This window comes from Dermacentor variabilis, chromosome 11 (assembly GCF_050947875.1).
Source record: "Dermacentor variabilis isolate Ectoservices chromosome 11, ASM5094787v1, whole genome shotgun sequence".
In the NCBI taxonomy this organism is placed as follows: Eukaryota; Metazoa; Arthropoda; class Arachnida; order Ixodida; family Ixodidae; genus Dermacentor; species Dermacentor variabilis.
The window spans coordinates 17,722,798-17,743,154 of NC_134578.1; the positions used below are offsets into that span (position 1 = coordinate 17,722,798).

Here is a 20,357-nt window from a genome sequence, read left to right on the forward strand (position 1 = left end):
TATATATTCGCACTATAACGTGCCTAAACGTTCCCATCGTCCTGGAGCAGCAATATGTTATATGTAGACAAGTGCATAATGTTGTAGCACGGCGCACAGCGAAGCACATGCCTGACATAGGCCGCAACTAGAGAGCTATAGGCGCCTTGTACGCGCCGTCGCGACGCTTCTATACGCTTGAGATAATCTCGTGAGCCCACCATCTTGCAGCCGCACGCGTCCCCGAAGATCCAAAGCCGGCTGAACTGGTAGGGACGCATCTTGGGCCTCTTTCCGGTGGCGTTGATTTGGTTCTCGCACCACATGCGGGCTTGCGTCGACACTTCCCTGCGATAATTAAGTCAAAGTAAAGTTCCTTATTATAATCGTATAAAGGTAAGTATATTGCGTATGGTATAATTAGGTGGGGACAAGCGGTGTGACCCCGTACAGTAGGTCACTCAGTCGAAATCAAGAAGGTTTATTATCGTCCACTAAAGTAGAGAGTTGAGCAATTTGGTAGGCGTTCATACTGAATACTGATCGAGGGGCAGGCAGCGTACAAGGACCTAACACAAAGAAGCAGAAGCAAACGACAACGCTCGGTCACACCATCAACATCTGCCTTTACATGCAAGCATATAAAAGCAGATCCCTAGCTATAATACATATAAGGGATGTGATAGGGTACCTTATAGTAGGTATTAGTAATAAGCGTCAGCAAGAAGGCAGCAAGAAGTTACAGAAATATCCACGGGCAGATTGCGGATGAGCATATAAGCATAACTTTGGAATAAACATGAACATGAAATGTGCATGGGTAATGATTGAAAAACAAACAAATATATCAATAAATTGACAAGTTCTCGCAAGATGCATGCACATTATCAGTGAGAGCCTCTCTTTTGGTAGTACGAAAAGTAAAGTACACACTATACGGTTGAAATCGTTCACACTAGGCGAAGATACACTATTTCAACTGTTCCAAGAATAACGGGACTAAGTGAGTTAGTTGGTGCATATTACTTCAAGATCGAACAACACTACGAAAGGTCACAGAACTAGAAGGCACAAGGCACCGCGCTTACTGTCCGCTGAAAATATTAATGGTAGGACTAAAAAAGTAAGACGTTACGAGCACAAACTGTAGAAAGAGGGGAAAACTGTGAAACATACCTGTTGCTGTCTAGTACCACCAATTCCCGGATGTCGTAGGCGAACTTTATGTCCTGGATGACGCACTCTGGGTAGGCCTCCCTGCTCGTCCGTATGGAAAGTCATTGTAAAGACAAAAGTGATTAAGTCATTAAAGCCTGGTTCTTCGGCCTTTTACACGCGAGAGGAAGGTGTAAGTGCGCACGTTTAACGTGCAATAGAACACAAAACGAAAATAGAGCCCACGCCTTTGTACGGTATTGAGCCAAGGAAGAGAGAGATAACTTTATTGTCGGAAAATATACTTGACCGAATCGTCGCGTGAGATAATCGCTTGAATGAAGACACTCAAATCGTGCTACGTTGGGCTGTACTCACAGCCACTTTCTGTGACAGTGAGGGAAAAGCTGCTTAAGATAACCGCTCCTGCGTAACAATGGTCTTGAATATTATACAGTCCTAGTCTCGTCATTCACGTCAATTTGGGCTGGGTAACATATAACGTTGACACTTTATCTGCTACAGCGCACAAAGTTAAGGCATAAGATAGACCACTCGATCAGCACGAATACCTATTAGTTTTTTCGTTTCCTTCTTCTGCGTTCTGACGAATGCGTAACAGTCGCAAGTAGCAAGCTGCGCCGATTCACTATCTGCTCCGAGAAATAGAAACAGCGAGCGCTCTCAGCTCTGGTGGAGTACTTGGCTAAAAATAACAACATATGCAGAAACATATTTCATTGCCATAGAAACTTGCGCGCGAGTGGAATTGGTTGAGCATCGACATTCCGAGAGAAAGCCGCAGTTTCGCCCGAAAGATGAAGCATTGATTGCGATAGCAAATTAGTGGACAGCTATATGAAATAAGGATAGTAGTTTTATCGGCCGTAATAACTTGTAAACATATACATACTAACTAAATAAGTATGATGTCATGCGCGCACAGGCAAACATGAACACATCTCATCCGCTGGAGTAAACGCTGGAGTAAGGAAGTGCGGCAGCAGCAGCGAGCGAATCGACCTTCGTGCGGCCTCTCGCTTCAACGCAACTAAGAGGCGAGAGCACAGCGCACACGAAGCTACCAGCACTCGGCGCGCTCTGTTCCCATCGCAGATCACTTTCGAGATAGAAACCACGCAGCCGCGCCTTACGCAGCGACCGCCGGAGTAGAACTCCCCGCTCAACCACCGGTGCCTTACGCGCGACGGAAGACGGCGGGCTTCCTCCCCACTTTCCTCCCTCGCGCGCTCGACATTGAGCCATGAAGTCGAGGGTTTGACGAAAACTCGTCTGGCGAGGAAAGAACATGATATACCGATAACACGACAAACACGATAAACCGGACACGGGGACCCCTCCCTGAGTTGTACGCAAGCGCATTACGTCTTCCGACGCGTATATGATAAAGACCACCATGCATACGTTCATTGTGAACAAGGCACCTGTTTTGGGCGCCGAAACGTCAATCTGTGTTTTGAATTTTTTTTCAGTTGGCGAGTGTACGTTTATTCAGCCGAGATTGAGCCACCGTCGTCGGCTCGCCCTCGCACATACAGCCTACGGAGCACGCTGATGATGTTATCACCCTTGGACTTTACACGGAGCATTACGGCGACGGTGATGGCAGAAATGCGCCTGGAGTATCCACTGCTATTGCAATAAAACAAAGACGGACAACACGGTGCGCAGCTATCATCACGTAGTAACCTGCTCCGATTGGTTGACTCAAGCGACAACATTACAGGCGTGGCGAAGATGCGACGTGGCACCGATTGGTTGGCGCAAGTGATGACGACATCAGTCCACGGAGTGGACGCGAAATCTTTGCTTATGCCGAGTACCAGAGGGTGCGAGGAGAACGCCTTTCTTTTTGTCTTCTGTTGACACGCGTGCTTATGGTAATGTTACGTTGTCTATCACACATTTTCCCGCCTTTCTCGTGTGCACCAGCGTTGCCAACTCGTAATAAAAACCCGCTAGTCGAGACCCTGAAAAACAATAAAATCTGCGATACGAGCACCCAAAATCCCCTAAGAATCCGCTAAATAAAGACAACTATCACAATAAAGTTCAAAATATGTTTAATTGCGTCTATTTAAACAAAGTTAAGAAAATCACACTGGACAGAAGTCTGTGTCTTTTCGTCCATAATGGAATAAAATATATATGAATAATAACCAAGATACTTTTTGTGCAAATGTGATGTGCGGAAACGTGTTGTGAAACGAAACGAAACAAATTATGCTTACATTTACTGGCCAGAAAACAGGTTCAACTATCGTGTATTGATTAAAAAACAGAAGAATGTCTTCCGTTTCATCTTGGTTCGTCATCTGTGTGCATTTGTTCGCTGGCGTGGCTGGGTCCAGAGTTGGTGCCATCGCTGACCCCGTAGATTTCTAGCCTGCCGATCTTGCGAACAACGCGCTTGGGCCACATGCAACTGAAGCGGAATTTATCATTGAGCATTCAGGCCTGAAGTCGCAACTCCAGATTGGGCGCAGACGAACGCGGCGAGGCTGCCTTCAGCAGCGCGTCACACGTGAGACATCTTTTGTACCTCTTGCAGTGTTGCCTGTCTACGGAAGAAAAACGCTGCACACAGCCGTTGTATGCATCTTCGTGGCAGTGCGCGCGACTCAATCTGCGTGCTTTGCAGAAAGCTCTGCTTTGCGACAGCGCCACTTTGCTCGTCTGGCGTCACCTGGAACTTCCGTCAACAAGTATCTAAGCACGGACTGCTGTAACTATTCCTTCCTGAACATTTGGACGCATTTCACAAGCAGCCATTTCACGAGGCAAAATGAGCTAAACCGGCTCCTGCGGAAATGGCGAAGGATGAAACTGCGAACAAGTGCCGAAACTGCTATAGAGCTATAGTTCAGAGGAGGCATGGAGACAGAGGAGGTAATGTGAAGCACACCGTTTGAGAATGAAGATAATTCACTCTTACTTACAAGGGGACATAGATAAACTGATTGTTTACGACACGTGAAGTATCGAATTATCGCAGAAAAACAAAAATAAGAAAAACTAAACGTTTGCACCGCCAAGAAGCTGTCAACTTACATAAAAACTGCTAAAAAAACCACCCCCTGCAAGAGAACAAATTTTTCCGTTAGGCACCTAACAAACCCCTAAGTTGGCAACACTGGTGCACACCCGCCGAGTTGCCTTTCAGTGCTGCTGAGAACGAGGTCGTGGGATTGATACCGGCGGCGAAGCGCACATTCCCACAGAGCGGGCATGCAAAAACGCTTGTCTACTTCGATTGGAGTGCACGTTATAGAACCCAAGGTGGTAGGAATTAATCCAGAGCCCTTCCCTACGGCGTGCCTCAAACCCACCGTGCCGTTTCGGAACTTTAAACGCTATGATTTCTTTCTGTGTAAAATGTTTGCTTCTTGTAAATAAACCATTCGTTGATAGTCAGCGCTTGTGTTTTCCGTTTTTTTTATGCGGTTCCGTAGACAACGCTGTTCTATATTTTTCAGAAGATACCTAAAAGAGAGCCCCGAACGCCTGCACGCAGACATGCCGCTCCGCGTTGTCGCATAAGGTATCTGCGAAACAGTCGACGCAACTGCTTACCTGAAATGCTGCCGAAAAACTTCGGCGTGGCAGCTCTTGCGCGGAACGCCGACGATCATGAGGGTCCGGCTGACCTGCATGCGCGGCAAAGGAACGAGCGTTCTCTGTGCGGTATGTCGGATTAGCTGAAAACGACAAATGCGAGATTCTGCAGAAAATATCAGCAACGATGCTTAATGATACCATGATGGAAGCCTACGCTGCTTAGTTGCAGAGAACGCTTGTCCCCGTGCCTTCTTTTCTTGCCGATAGTTGCAGCATTGTCACAGAAAACACAGAATGCACGTAGAAAACACAAGATATACAAATCGAAATGAGTACATACGTGAATATCTTGGTTAACGGAAATTTTCTATATTTTTTGCACGATGGAAGAAAGTGGCAGTTTCTCCCGAAAGGCGTAGCATTGATTGTCACATCAAATTATTGGACAGGTATAGGCAGTAAGCCTAGTAGTTTTATCAGCTGTGTAAACTGCTTCAGACTTTCGCTTACAAAATAAATAAACAAGCACGGTGTCTCGCGCGCACAAGTAAACATGAACACGTCTCACTCGATGACGGCGGTTGATCACTCGCTATCGGAAGGATGGTGCGATGAAAAGCGGCAGCAGCGACAAGCGACTTCCCCTTCGTGGCTGCCTCTCGCTTCAACGGGAACCAGGCGCTCGAGAGCACAGCGCACACAAAGCCTTCAGCTATCTGGGGTCGGCTAGCCTTCGAGCCCATCGCAGATTACCTCGAAGATAGGACATGTGCGGCCGTGCTAAGCCACGTCTTGCGCAGCCGCGGTTGGAGTAAAAGCGGAGACGCACTCTATACCCTCCTATCCTGCCCTCTGCTAGCTCACGCGCTAAAGCCCCTTAAACTTCGTAAAGCAGCGCCACGCTTTGAAGAATGCCACCTCCTTCTCCTCGCGCGCTCTGGCCGACGCCGCGTCGCTATTGGCCTAATAGCATCACGTGAGCCCTCGCCTCGTGCTTCAGCGCCATTTTCGCTCGAGACGCGTTTACGGAGTGGCGAGGAGCGCGTGTTGGCGCCGTTGCTACGCTCGAGCGGTGTAGGCGGCGCTACGGTCGAGGAGGGAGCGTGAACGTGAGGAGAAACGAGGAGGAGCGAAGGCGGAGGAGGAGAGTGTCGCTACTTTACGAAGTTTAAGGGCCTTTATCGCGCGCATGTCCCTGCTTCCTCTCTTGCGCGCGCGAGAAGTCGGCGCACGCACTCCGTCTTCCTTCCTTGCGTGTGCGAGAAGACGACGCCGTCGCACCAAGCTGTCATTCTTCTCGGCTCATTCTCGCGTGTTTTTCCTCGCACCAACAGGATACGGTGCGCGGCTGCGATCTCATCGCGCTTAGATTTTACACGACACCTCACGGCGACACCGACGCCGACAATGGCGGAAATTCGCCTGGAGTGTCCATATAACTGCTATCGTAACAAAAGAAGAACTACTATAAAAGAATGCGCTGCACAAATGATTCGTGCATCTAAATGGCCTCGGGGAGTGAAAACGCGCGCGGCGCTTACCCGGCTCTCTTCTGGCCGGATGTGCAACTTGGCCGAGAAGTGGCGCATGAAGAGCACGCCCAGCGGCAGGAACAGGAAGCTGAGGATCACGTGGACCCACAGGCTTGACGCGCTGTCGAGTGGCATTGCGACGAGACGTTAGCGTGCGGGACTCGCTACAAGCGTGGCTTGGCTTATGACGTACGCCTCGCATTTTACGGGGTGTTTCATAAATCTCGTTCTAAACCCTTCCCACGTAAGGAAGATTCGATAATTTAGCGAGTTCCTCGTAATGGCCTTCACTAAAGATTCTTACCTATCAATACGAATCGAATAAATAGACACGCGAGTAATTATTAAAATTTGACTGAATGACTTTTTAGACGAACGAAGTCAGACGATTAATCTTGATACAAGAGCTGAAGCTCGTCATCCGACGAGATAACAACAAACGGCAGGCGTGGAACAAGCTGACGCTGATAATGTCTTGAGCGTAGCTATATCGAACGCCGACCACTTTCGCTTAGAGAACCTACACTGAAATGCCAAGGAAAGCAGCCGTCCCGGCCTTAGAAGACACCCGTGAGTGACGCGTTTGTCCGCCTCACCATCATGCGAGCGTGAAGCCAGCGTCCTTATCAAGCTGTGATCCGTCTTACAAGCTCCCTGCAGCGCTGCGCAAGGTGGGGATCTTGTCAGCCAATCAGAAACGATATCCGGTTACGTAATCTGTGAAGCCATAAGTGCTCGCCCATCGTGCGCTGTTAATCCGGCGGTGAAGTTTCCGTTCAGTCGGCTTCGCACGCAGGCCGATCAAATGCGGCACAAGAGGTCCTCCTTCTTGCGGATCTCTTTTGTGATTGGTTGACACGACCCGTAGCGCTCACTGCCGTTTACAGAGTATACGGGGTATGCACTGACGTCATCGAGGTCACCATATTGTAGTATAGCGAGCATGGTGAAAGCCTGCGTGTTATCTAAATCCGCTTATCTCCAGCAGCACAATGGAAGCTGTGAATAGGACTACAGTATGGCGTACGTGACGTCATTTGAATGCTTCCTATAAGTGTGAGATAAGAGTTCAGCGGCTGATGCTCTCAGGGAAAGGAAAAAAAAGAACATCAGACAGCGAGCCGCCAAGTGTCGAATTAAGTAACGCAACTTTAACAAGCAATTAGTGCTGCAATGCGGGCTTGCTGGTATGTATAGCATCTTGGAATACTCTTGCGCTTGGGTAATTTGTTGCGATATAGTAGTTCCGCTATGTCTGTCGCTATGTCTACTGTACATTTCGTTGAATTAGAACTTTCTAAAAGATACAGTTACAGGTATATAAGCATTGCTTGCTGAGTATTTTACTAAGTATATGCCATTTGAATTTTACGTAACGGTGGAAAACAGGGCGCTTTGTTCATTCTTTCAAACTTTGCGTTCTTGCGTTGTGTGAACATTGTTTCATAAAAAACATTTTCACGAAATGTTTTTGTCTTTCAATCCTTAGCACCGAGGTAAATATGCGCAAATTATAGCGTTTTCGAGAAATTTCTCCCAAATGAACGGTCACGGAAGGAAACATGGATTTATTTTTATATAACTGCCCCTAAAATTTACTGTCTCATAAAATTTTGTTTTCGCCGTTAGTTTCCGCCAAGGTTGTAAAATAAGAACCTGACTTTGGCAAAAATGCCATTTTAGCCCGTGTTTAGGCAACACATAAGGTGGTCGATGGAAAAGTACGCAGGAAAGCGCACACAGTTGAGAAGAAAAGCTACTTTCGCCCCGGAAAGTTTAATCGAAGTAATTTGCATTTTCACCGAGAAATTTTTTTTTTTTGAATTCGAGTCCCCCCATTGCAATATTTTGGCTCGAACTTCCACTTTACCTCATGGCATATTAGCGGGAAACACAAACCAGGATTGTGCAGATGGGATTGTGTGCGGAGCGCAATCAAAGCCGCGATCGCCAGTGTTTCGTACGAATTTAAATGCTGAACGCATCATCATCATCATCATCATCATCATCATCATCATCCTGGTTACGCCCACTGCAGGGCAAAGGCCTCTCCCACACTTCTCTAACAACCCCAGTCATGTACTAATTGTGGCCATTTCATCCCTGCAAACTTCTTAATCTCATCCGCCCACCTAACTTTCTGCCGCCCCCTGCTACGCTTCCCTTCCCTTGGGATCCAGTCCGTAACCCTTAATGATCATCGGTTATCTTCCCTCCTCATTACATGTCCTGCCCATGCCCATTTCTGAAGGCATGCCTATACTTAAGGTAGATCGACATCGTGCACTTCCGTGCAACTGGAAGTCTACATATGCGATCACGCAATCGTGAAGTGGTATGGAGCGGGCCTCAAATCGGTTTCATGAGCGTCAGCTGGGAGCACCGCTTGCACTGCACAAGTTCAGCAACCGTGAGGCCAGCAAAAGAGGAGGAATACATTTGGTGAATATAGTTGATAGGCAGCTTTAGTGAACACATTTCACTAGTTCTTGGATATGTCTCTGCTATTATTCCAGCTAGTTGGAGCCAGGTGGACAGTAGTCGACAAAGTTCTTGTTGAGACACGCAGCAGAGGGCCTTTGTACGTCAAGCCCGAAGAAACTAATAAGTACAGCTGTTTATTATTTTGGGCATTGAGGTGCTAAAGTCAATATAATTGTTATATTTTTGACTGTGATTGTTATCGCGTTTATATATGTATATTATACAAAGAATATAGTACGAAAGAAAAGAACTGGAAACAATATGCTGGGGGTACCTCACCCATTTCTTTTTAAGCAGCAAATTCAGTGTGTGATTTCCATCGAAGTGCTACGAGGTGAAGTCGAAGCGCGAACTAAAATAGTGCAATAGTGGGACTCAAATTCAAAATTTTGTTTTTCTCGGTGAAAACGCTAAATTTATTCGATTAATATTTATGCGGGCGAAGTTGTTACGCTTCTCAATCATCTGCTTTTCTGCGTATTTTGCCTTGGATCACCTTTGTGCGATATCAAGCTCTAACTATAAGCTATAATAGCACACCTGCCAAAGTCAGGTTTTTATTTTGGAACCTGGGCGCAGCGTATCGGCGAATATAAAATTTTAGAGGATAGTAAGTTTTAGGGACAGTTCTATTAAAATATTTCACGTAACCTTCCATGACCGTTTCTTGTGAAAAATTTCCCCAAAACGCTATAAATTGCGCATATTTACCTCGGTGCTTAGGATTGAATGACATAAAACCATCTTGTGAAACAATTTTTTGATGAAACAAGGTGTTCAGACAGCGCAAGAACGCAAAGTTTTAAAGAATCCGCGACACGGTCGATTTTTAGCGAATTTTCGTTTCGCAACTGGTTTTTCACCGTTTCGTGAAACTCAAATGGCCCTGAAGGGCGCGAAAAATTATTGCTCTCAAAATAGTTTGGGAAAATACTGTGAAAGCAATGCTTATATACGTGCAATTGTATTTTGTAATTTTATGAAAGAAGCGGATATTGCTCGAGCGCCACGGGTTGGGCCAGTTGGCGTGGAATGGCCCCATAAGCAGTTTCGAGCAAGCCGCATGATGCGAAACATTCATTCGATATCGTAAACAGGCAGTGTTGCGTGGTTTTCAGAAAATGCCGGCTGGTCACTTTCCTATCTTCGCAGTGCAATCAGACCCTGGTACTTGCGCGTCTATTAAACAACCAAGTCATTATGAGCGGTGAAAAATTGCAGGCTTACTTTGGATCCATGTTGTTGAGGGTTGTATGGACAAACTTCCTGGCGTCCCCTTCTACAAAGAAAACGAAAGCAACATGCTCAAGCCATGACCGTAGCTAGTGGTTGGTAATGCACATTCTGAAGCAGGCGCTTGTCTATCAGGCTGATTGTGTGCACTCCCTCCAGCGTGATACAGCTTGTGTCCAGGGAAATGAAGCCACAGCGTACATGGTTGGAGTTGAATGTTGCACGCCTTTGCTCGCGTACAACATTTGCAGGCTATGAAAGCGAGCGACTCCTCCACAGTATATTAGTGGTCTAAACAGACCGCAAGCTAGCGACGGACCAGATCTATAAAGTATCACGAGAAGAGGCAGACGCCATCTTAATTTGATGCATTCGCAATGCATGGGTTGATATTACATGCCAAAAACTAACTAAATGAATTAATAATAAACAAATATATGCAACCTAGATATTTTATAAAGTATAACCTGACTCACAGATACTGCATTTGTTTTCACACTTACGTCGTATGGTAAGTAAAACAATGCTTTTTACTTCACCCATTAGAAGAAATTCACGGACCCCTCATGCTATCTAGGAGCGATGTAATGCGATAGCATTTGCGGTTTTTATCATTCGATGATGCCCAGAAGATCACAGGGTCACACCGAATGAACGTCTTCGCGTCGCTTCGTTCCCTCCTATTGACGTTGTTTCCTCAGAGTCCCTGCCTTTGCATGAACTGCTTCTTCGCTTTCTGTCCTCGTCTTTTCCAAACAACGTATCTACGACGCTCGAGGGACTTCCTACTAGCATGTTGAGCTATTTTTATTTCTTTTCATCTGTGCGCCTCTCCTCCCCACTCCCAGCTGTTTCTGATAACCCACAACGAGTGCCCTCGCATGATCCGTACAATTCTATCGAATCAAACGTGGACTTCTTAACAGCGCCATTTCAAGTAGTGTGTCTCGCATGTGTGCCATACGGTTACGTAGCCCTAAGCATCTACGTAGCTGAAAGCTACCTGCCACTTTTTTTTCACACTTGCCTCGTATTGTAACACGAATTCGTCGGAGAAATGACAAAAATTTCTAAGCATCAAAAGCCAATGGCGATGTCTACATGAATGTGACTGTATCGTGCGAGATCCTTCGGTACATCACGGTAATCGCTACGCGACAGCGCTTACGGTGTGGCTCGTTTGCCTTTGTCAGATTCCAGCTGGGATCTATTTCGTGCGATTTGTGTTCCGCAGGCGAGGGGAACACGGCGGCCGCCGTCTCTAACCCTCAATGCGATACGCCAGCGTTTGCATTCGCCGCGCGAGAGGACTCAACCCTCCTCGAAAATACCCTCAACTGTCGCATCTGGTGCGATTCGCTTTTCTAGCGCGTTACCAGCGTTCACGTGGATGCAATGCGCTAGAATTGCGATGCGACATATATGTAAACGCCGCTGCATACACTGCAAAATAATTTACACATTTAAAAGTTAATAAGGGTGTAAACATGTCTCTATTTCACACCCTTACATCCAAAAAAGGGTGTAAGCGTGGGAGTTGTAAATCGATTTACGCCCGTTTTCAATCGGTCTCTATTTCACACACTTGCACCCAAAAAGGGAGTAAGGGTGGTATTCATGATAGATTTACACCCTTTCTCAAATCATTCTTTATTTCTCCCCCTTACACCCAATACAGGGCGTAAGGGTGGGTTACACCCTTATTCACTTTTTAAAGGTGTGATTTTATAGTATACCGCTGTCAGGCGGCCGGCCCCACGTTAAGTTACTCCAGCATGCCTCACCTATGTCTCCGAACACGTGTATGGGCAGGATGAGGCCGACGCAGAAGAGGCACACGATGAGCACGAGGACGATGATGTGCCGCTGGAAGGTGAGGTACTGCACGGCGTCCGGTCCGTTCTTCTTCAGGATGTGCCGGTCCCTGTACATCGCGAACGGGAATTCTCAAGTTTCTCTTTTTACGCATGTGCTCGGTCAAGGAAGCTCGGAGCAAGCGACATGACGGATGAGCGGTGCTCAGATATACACATTTTGATGCGCGATAACAAACAGTACACCTGACAATTTTGCACTACTCTTTCTTTCGTGCTCACTGGCATACGTTTTTGTAGGTTCAGTTAATGCGTTAAGTGATCTCGTTTTGATATTATACAGGGTGTTTCGCGTAACTTGAGCCAAACATTAAAAATATGCAAATCCCACGTAGCAAGACGGAACCAAGGGCATGTTGCTTGCCGTCGCTTGGAGATACTCAAGATCATATGTTAATTCTGCCTAATTAGATAATTAGTCTAATCAATTAATTAACTTCTGAGATATTTATTTAGATGAAAAGTGGCGATGAGAAAATTGTAGAGCAACATGAAAAACTCCCGATACAGCTTTTTGTTGCTCAGAAGGTGCAACATAAAACTGTTTTTCCGAGCGCGAAAGGGGCCCGCGGATACATACAAAGTGCCTCGAGCGTCCATCGCGCGGTAATTTTGCATGTATTAGTGGGACTCTTTCATGTTCGGAAAAACACATTTTTTATGTAGCACGCATTGAGCAGCTGAAAGCTTTGTCGGGAGTTTCTCATGTTGCTCTACAATTTTCTCATTGGCACTTTTCATCGAATTATAATATTTCAGAAGTAATTAATTGATTAGACTTATCTAATCAGGCGGAATCCAAGATGCAATCTGATTATCTCCATGCGACGGAAAGCAACATGACCTTGGTCCGGTCGAATTTGGACCACCTGGGGTTCTTTAAAGTGGGCCTAAATCAAACTACGCGGATGTTTTCGCATTCCGCCCCCATCGAAATGCGGCCGCCTTGGAATCTTGAGTATGTCCAAGCGACGGCAAGCAACATTACCTTTGTTCCGTCCAGCTGCGTGGCATTTGCATATCTTTGAAGTTTGGCTCCAGTTACGTGGTTACTAAGTGCACATGCGACGTGACGATGGACTAAGGGATCACCTGTCATAAGACGACAGTGCCGTGCCTCAGCCTAAATGGTAACAAAAGTTCATTTCACTGCGTGCAAAACTGATGGAGCAGCACTGTTATACTAGCTATCGAACTTAATGCACCGCGAGTGCAGTTTGCCGTAACTACCGTAACTTGCCGTAAACAAGGTGGCAAGTCCGGCAAGAAAAATACTACGAACGTGTAACACACTGTACTAAAGGCACACGCCGCGGAGGGATGGCACTCAATAGCGCTCGAGCGGCAGTGCAACTGCACACGGCAAGGCACCGACTGGTGTTGCAGAATTCCGGAGCGCTTTTTTTTTGTTGTTGCGTACACTGTCCCAAACCCCACATTACGCGCCTGAAGAATGTGACTGGTGCCGCAGAAGCAAATCGAAGGCAGCCAGGGAAGTGAGAATATGTGCAAGTATAATTTGTAAACGACGTGCCCTACTTAGTGCACTTCCAGGAGACCAAAATGACACCGGGGACACCAAAGCTGGAACTAGGGTGGTCAGTGGGTTGGGTCCACGCTAGTTACAGCTTTGATCCTCCCGCAGCTCCTAGGGTGCCCTGGATATCCTGCGCTATCCGCTTTATTATAATGTCAGGTGTTCTATTGGGGCCTCCGTTGGCCGATATCATAGAGCTCGGAGACTGGCAACAGAGACTTCTGCAACACCAGTCAGAACGTTGCCCTGCGCAATATAGAGACGTGCATACAACCAGGCACCGACGAACTCACTTGATCAAGAAAATGGACCACACCCAGCTGAGCAAGCCCTGAAATGCAAGAAAGGTTATGTTTACTAAAGGGCTAACAATGCACAATAGGCAGAACAGAGAAGCACATTCTTGAGAGGCAACTTCGCCTCGAAAGGTCCGATGTTATACATGTGGAAACGGAAAAGCTTTTCTCGATACGCACTATATCGATATCGATGGGGCTTGCGCTACTCCCAAGAGTTTAATTATACCTCCTGTCGGCCGCAATCTTTAGATTTTTGCCTTCAACGAAAACTGCCAGAAATAAAGTAGTTGTAGAAAAGCGTGAAGTTTATCATTCTAACTCGGAACCGCAATGAAAATATCGCAGTACTGTGTACTGCACCAGCTATCATGCCCAAAGCGGCCAAAGCTCACGAATGAAGCTTTTGGGGAAACTCACGTGACCCGTGTAACAAATAGTAACGCGCATGTACCAGCTTCCAGCAGTCGAGACGAAATTTATTGCAGTAACTTACAGCGCACAATGAAAGTGCCCATATCACGCGGGTCTCTTTGTACAAAATGACGTTTGCGTTAAGCGCACGCAACATTCCCTGTCATGACGAAACTTCCTAACGGTGGGTCATTTCATCGTAGCTTGGTGGGCACTTACTGTTTCGTGTCGGATGACCGTCTCTAAGGACTCGAGGCTCTCATCGTCCTGCGGGTCGCTTCTGTTTCCGTATATGAGCTGAGACCACCTTGAACGGAAACGAAAGATCAGTACTTATCAGATAACAGATACTTACAGCTTGTCCGTAACGTCGCACGTTTGACGGAATGCCGGGTTACCTAAGCCATGGACGCCATTATCCAACGCTCGCGACGACATCTTGCGACGCCTTGAACAACTATACAGCTCGTTTAAAATGTTTCCGTGTTCGTGAATGCTCTGTTTGAATGAAAACTACAAAAGGAGTGCATGCGAACGATTATGTCGCTACCGATGCTGTAGATACCAGCAAGTAAGTACACCATGACAATTAAGTGCATTGTTGACTTTGTGTGCTCTCTGACTAAAATCTGCGTCACGAGGTGCGGCTGTCAACGTTGCCGCGATATTTCGAAAATGATAATACGTTTACAAACGACCCGAATATCTCAAAAGCTAGCCTGTCCGTAGAGTTATCACCGGTAACGGCATATCGGAACATCGTAGACCTAGACAAAGGCAGCAGCCGCTGGCAGCGCCATGTTGTGATGGTTGCTTCAATTACAACGTTTTAGAGACGTTCTTGTGCTGCGCCGTTGTTTTCGCACAAATTAAAGAAAAAAATGTTCCACTGCACGCTAATGAGTGCTGCTGGCAACGTCCTTACACCAGCAGATAGATAGAACATGGTCACTGCGCTTGTAGTTCTGTGTGCTTTTGCATTGACAAGAGGTTGAGGAAGTTGGTAGGTATTACTGCTAAGAAAAGGGCAGGCGTCTAAAACAAAGACCGCCAGCACTTACACCGGAGTTTGCACCACCCTCTTCATTTTTACCTGGGTCTTTATTTTGTACGCTTGCTTTTTTGTCACCATACGTGCTCCTGCGGACGTCAGCGTCACAAAACTGGCTCAATCAGCACAGCTGTGAACTATATCTATAAGTTTACGGACAGTTAAAATCTCTCGATTGCTTCCTTTCTCTTGTTACGGTGAAGGTTGATCGGGTTTATTGAGTGGCGGGAGAATTTCTTATATCTAGACGTAAGATTTAGCTTATTCACAAAGAACTTACAGGGCCTTAATTTACAGGGCCATAACTTTACGAGGTTCTGAGTATGGGGGACTCAAGGATATAAACAAATATACAAATGTAGGCAAATATAGACAATATATAGACAAAATACAAATATAGACAAGGGATATAAACGAAATTAAAGAAACTTAACAAAAACGCACGCACATATAAGCACAAATTGGACCAATGAAAAATTATTACAAGTAACAGCAGAAAAGAAGAGGACATAGGAAGGATCACGGGTGTGTGAATATTCTAAGCTCTTGTATAATGAATCGAACGGTGCCCTATATCGATTTGGTATTGGAATCGAATAGCCAATATTTTGGAATACGAATATATTTCGCATATTCTTCGAATATTCAAAATCGCTGACTGTCTGCGATGAAGCATAGTATTGCAGCAGATGTGCGAGGAATTTATTCTCGGCGGCCAAAAATGAGCATCTATCCGTATATGCATGAGAACGGTAGGGCACTTCTTACTTCTGGTCATCCTTGTGTAGTAAGGCCAGCCTGCTGTAGTTCTTCGCAGTTCGGTTCAGTACGCTGTACAGAGTGATCAGGCCCTGAAATATGAAGTAGAATCGCTTTGCTTATACGTGAGCATTGCCATTATTTGACAATTATCATGTATTGTGGTGCTCACTCTACAGAGAGCCCCCTAGAAAGCTGCATTATTTAAACATAGATAAGAGGGGGGGGGGCAATATCAAACTTTCTCCAATACGAATCGAATAGCATACAATACTATATAGAACGTAATAGTACAAAATATTAAGTATCGAATATTGAATTGGATATCCGATAGTCAAACCAAGATGCATATATTCACAGGATGATTGTTTATTCTGCTTTAGTCAGGTACCGCGCCTGTGCTGACTAGCGCAAAAAAAGGCAGCTTACCGGCCATCAGGAACAAAGGATCAATTTTAAGCACAAGTTAACTAATTGGCATTAAAAATTGCGCGAATAGCCTCTCAACCACTTTAGAAACTGGTTGTAAACAAGCTTTCGAAGAGAAAATGGCTGCTGCGTAACTAGCTTCCAAAAACGCTCAATAAATTACTGCCGCGAAAAGATAAGAAAATGTGGGGGGGAAAGCTGCTGAAGGACTTGCATGCCGTAGACACATGCGAAGGGAACCGTTGCGAAGAAAACAACACAGGGCGTGGCGTAAAAGATAAAAATGCTACATGACTGTTTAGTAAAGCAACCCACTCAGAACTCGACTGACTCGACTACCAAAAAAAAAATACTAAGTGAAACACTCTGGCAGTGTCGTCTGGCCGAGTCGTCTGGCCACCTCGCGCGATGGGCCCTACGTCTACAGGAACACAACATCCGGGTTGTCTACCACTCCGTGCGCAAAAATTCCTACGCCGATGCTTTAACACGATCGCCGATGCTACACAACGTCGACAACGTTTCATCCCTGACGCCCACTCTGCTGCCTTTGCACATCCCCGACTTCGTTTCAGAGCAGTAAAAGAATCACAAGAATAGCCACTTTTCTGAACCTTCTGAAGAATCCTGTCGCACTACCGCTGTCTCGTGCGCTCCGCCGTCAAGCACCGCATGTCGCTATTAGAGATGGACTTCTCTACCGCCGAAATATTACCACTGCGACGAACGCCAGTGGCGGCTTCTAGCGGTCACCGCGCCAACTTCGTAGCGGTATCTGCGCTCCATTTCACGCCCACTCGCACCGTACAACGCAGCAGCAATTAGACGCTTCGTCATGACTTGTAGTACATCTACGTCTAGATAGCACAAGCTGGTCGACAGCAACCCAATGCAAGAGTGATAAGCAAGAGCTCGTTGAACAGCACCGTCTAAAAAAGAAAGAGACCTAACTTGCTATCGCTCAGTTTCTTTAATTTGCAATGTTACGTGAAGAGGCCTTATTTTTTTTTTTCTGAGACAGATGGGGGGTGATACCAATCATTGTAAGTTTTGCAGGCGCAATACATAGGCGACAGCGAAGCCAGGCGTCGTCGCCGATGTGCATCAGGATGTGATGCGATGCAGTTACGCCTAACCCGCTATAACAAATTTTACTGCGGTCAGTTTACGTGTAACTGCGATACCAGGTATCATGTTACATGTGGCATGTCACAACATGGCGCCTTGCGTCCTGGTTGTAATTGTTCTTTAAGTTATATAGCCATAATGAACGTTATTTTGGCACCTGTCGACAAAACTCGAAGCAAGATAACCAGCTCGGCTAGTATCGATACTAGTACTTAAAAGCTAAACGATTTAATTCAAGGCCGGGGCGGCTGCATACACACGGGGGCGGAATGTATTAAATGTATGTTGGTGGTCAAAGCTTACATAAGTGAGCGGTAAATATTTCCCGCTGCTCAAATTGGTCCGAAGTTTACTATTACAAGTTTATTATAACGAATTCAGTAATATTTGTGGTTCAATATATCAGGATTTCTTTGCCATGGGAATCACGCGATTATATCGTCAAAAGTGGTGGTTATTGTAACAAGAAAGTTACTACATCCGGGCATTTCGCAACGAAGTTGCTACATCCGAGTCTTTCACAACTTATTTCTGAGTACTCTACTTCAGAACTAAATAAAAAGGGCATCGTATCTGGCAAGTTGGTACGTCAAGTTTATTGTGGAGAAAGATAGCGCGAACAAAGGAACACCGGATGACGAGACAAGGACAAGCCCTTGGAAATCAATATTTGCAGGATGGGCAAGGAAAGTGCTGCCAAGAACGAGCGCTTCACTTACCACCCACATGACGAGGTTGATGACGAGGTTCTCGGGAATGCCCTGGTAGCCGGGAGCAAGCGTGACGGTGAAGTTGCCCTTCTTGAAGAACTTGCACTTGATAGCCTGCCTCTCCTCGAAGAGGACGAACTCGTCGCTTTGCCAGGGCTTGTGAGTCATCTTCGGGTCACGATAAATGCTTACTCGATGGCTGTGAAAGAAAAAAGAAAGGCTGATAAAACACAGGCAATTGCAAACTTTTAGGCATGCTCGTCTCGGTGTGTTACTATGAAATCTCTCTACAAGCGTGCCTCACAACGACGGGTGCGCTGTTTAGTCTCTTAGAAGCACAGTAGTCGAGTGCACCTGTTTAGCGTTGCAGTGTGGGCTAACAAAGCAATACCATCAAAGGAATAGAAATTCTATAGTGTTCTGGAGGTTGCGGGGTCCGTCAAGCGACAAAAGATAAGCAGTCACTGAAAATAAAATGGAAACAGAGCGTCCTTCCAATCTCAAAATAATTGGACATGAGACCTTGATAAATGAGAGTGACTTATGCTACAAGCTAAGCATTCAGGGGGCAAACAGGACCACATACAGAGAGCAGCACGGTACGCGGCTGTGGTTACGCGCTGCCGTATGTGCGTCGTCTTACCCGTTTCTGAGTAAGAGTACATACACACATACATACGTTTCTGAGTACATACACACGAAAAATATATTTCATTGCATGGGGTGCTAGAATATACCAATTCTCTAGTGCTGCAAGACATCATCACAATTTCCAAATCTATGTCCTCGAACCCTGTGCTTAAGGATAAGGTCAAAGGTTTCTCGACCGCTAACCAATTTATGAATGTGTCTAAGACATCCTGATAAGCCGGTTCACGCCAGCTTGTCGACCTGGTGACTTAGCCGACACAATAAACCCTCGCAGGCACGTTCACCCAAAGTACGGCAATATACTTGCTCGACTCAACCCGATATAACATTTCCATGAAACCAACCGGCAAGCACGCTGATACTTAAAGCCTTCTCTAGCTTTTAAAGCCTTCTCTAACTTCTCTAAATTCTCTAACTTAAAGCCTTCTCTAGCTCTGCTGTCGGGACTGTGCAAACGCCGCTAATCTCGATCCATCCAGAAATAACGCATGCATTAATCGCACAGGCAGCACTGCAGGACCATCAAGCCTACTCGACCTGTCCTGCCAGTCCTAAACGTAGCTAAACTTGACCCAACCCGATAACGAGCTTGCAGAAAACAGACAAGCAAGGATGCTGGACCGTCAAATCTATTTTTTTTTTTTGCTGTCGGTTCTGTGCAAATGATGTTAAACTCGATCCAACCCGCATGAATTTTTCACGACGAAGCGCACATTCGACCTTTTACTCTCAGGCCTGTACAAAGGCTGTTCCACAAAACTGATGCGACATCTGCACGAACACGACTGGGCGAGGCGTTTTCCTTTCTTGTCCCATATAGTGGGTGATGTTTTCGCTCTTAAGGGCATCACATTCTGCTCGACATCTCGCTGTCAGGCATGTGCAAATACCATTAAACTCGACACCTCACGACATGGCACCCGCACTAAGCCTACAGGCAAGGATATGTGTCGACGAAACCTGCTCGACTGTCTGCTGCCGGACTTGTGCAAACGCCGCTAAGCAAGATTGCCAAGAGGAGAGAGTCTCAGAGATGATGTCCGCTCACCTGAAGAATAATTGCTGGCTCGAAAGCAGGAGGAGCTCAGGGCAGGTACCTACCTTAGCGGACGGAATTCCTTCTTCTTTCTCATTAGAACGTGACACGTGCCTGAGCTGAAGATTGACGATAGGGTTGACCTATAATTTCTGATTAAGAAAAAAAGCACACTGCGGGCATGATTTTACAAACAATTGATAGTCTGTTAACCAAATTGTCGGGGCTCTCTTTTCCTGACGAGGAGGGCTTTGGAAATCCCATTGCACCAGTTCGGCCTGCCCTTTGAAAGTTCTTGAATATTTTAGAAGATCCACACATAGGTGCACGCACTGAAAAGTGTGCAGTGTTGCTGAAAGCTTTATTTGTGGCTCCAGCCGAATAAGCGGTTAAATCTATTTGCGCTTTATTAAAGCGTATAACTTTGGCTTTGCCACCCGTTTTCGGGGTTGGCGGCCGGACTTTCTGGGCCGATGCAGAGGTAAGCACATACTGCCGCAAGCGAATTGC

The 20,357-nt window shown here is 46.2% G+C and overlaps 1 protein-coding gene across 1 annotated transcript in view; it reads right to left on the reverse strand.

Moving 5' to 3' along the window:
- The window catches only part of Tmem63 (transmembrane protein 63), a 35,437-nt gene extending 17,085 nt beyond the window's left edge, over positions 1-18,352 (reverse strand). Inside the window, exons 1-10 of the mRNA XM_075674256.1 lie at positions 18,170-18,352; positions 15,903-15,985; positions 14,303-14,390; positions 13,667-13,704; positions 11,747-11,886; positions 9,957-10,008; positions 6,255-6,366; positions 4,729-4,802; positions 1,156-1,236; positions 201-327 (exon numbers count right to left, since the gene is read on the reverse strand). Of these exons, the coding sequence (XP_075530371.1) occupies positions 201-327; positions 1,156-1,236; positions 4,729-4,802; positions 6,255-6,366; positions 9,957-10,008; positions 11,747-11,886; positions 13,667-13,704; positions 14,303-14,390; positions 15,903-15,985; positions 18,170-18,328 (954 nt within the window). The 5' untranslated portion in view covers positions 18,329-18,352. The remainder of the gene's footprint in view (positions 1-200; positions 328-1,155; positions 1,237-4,728; positions 4,803-6,254; positions 6,367-9,956; positions 10,009-11,746; positions 11,887-13,666; positions 13,705-14,302; positions 14,391-15,902; positions 15,986-18,169) is intronic.
- Positions 18,353-20,357: the final 2,005 nt, after the last annotated feature.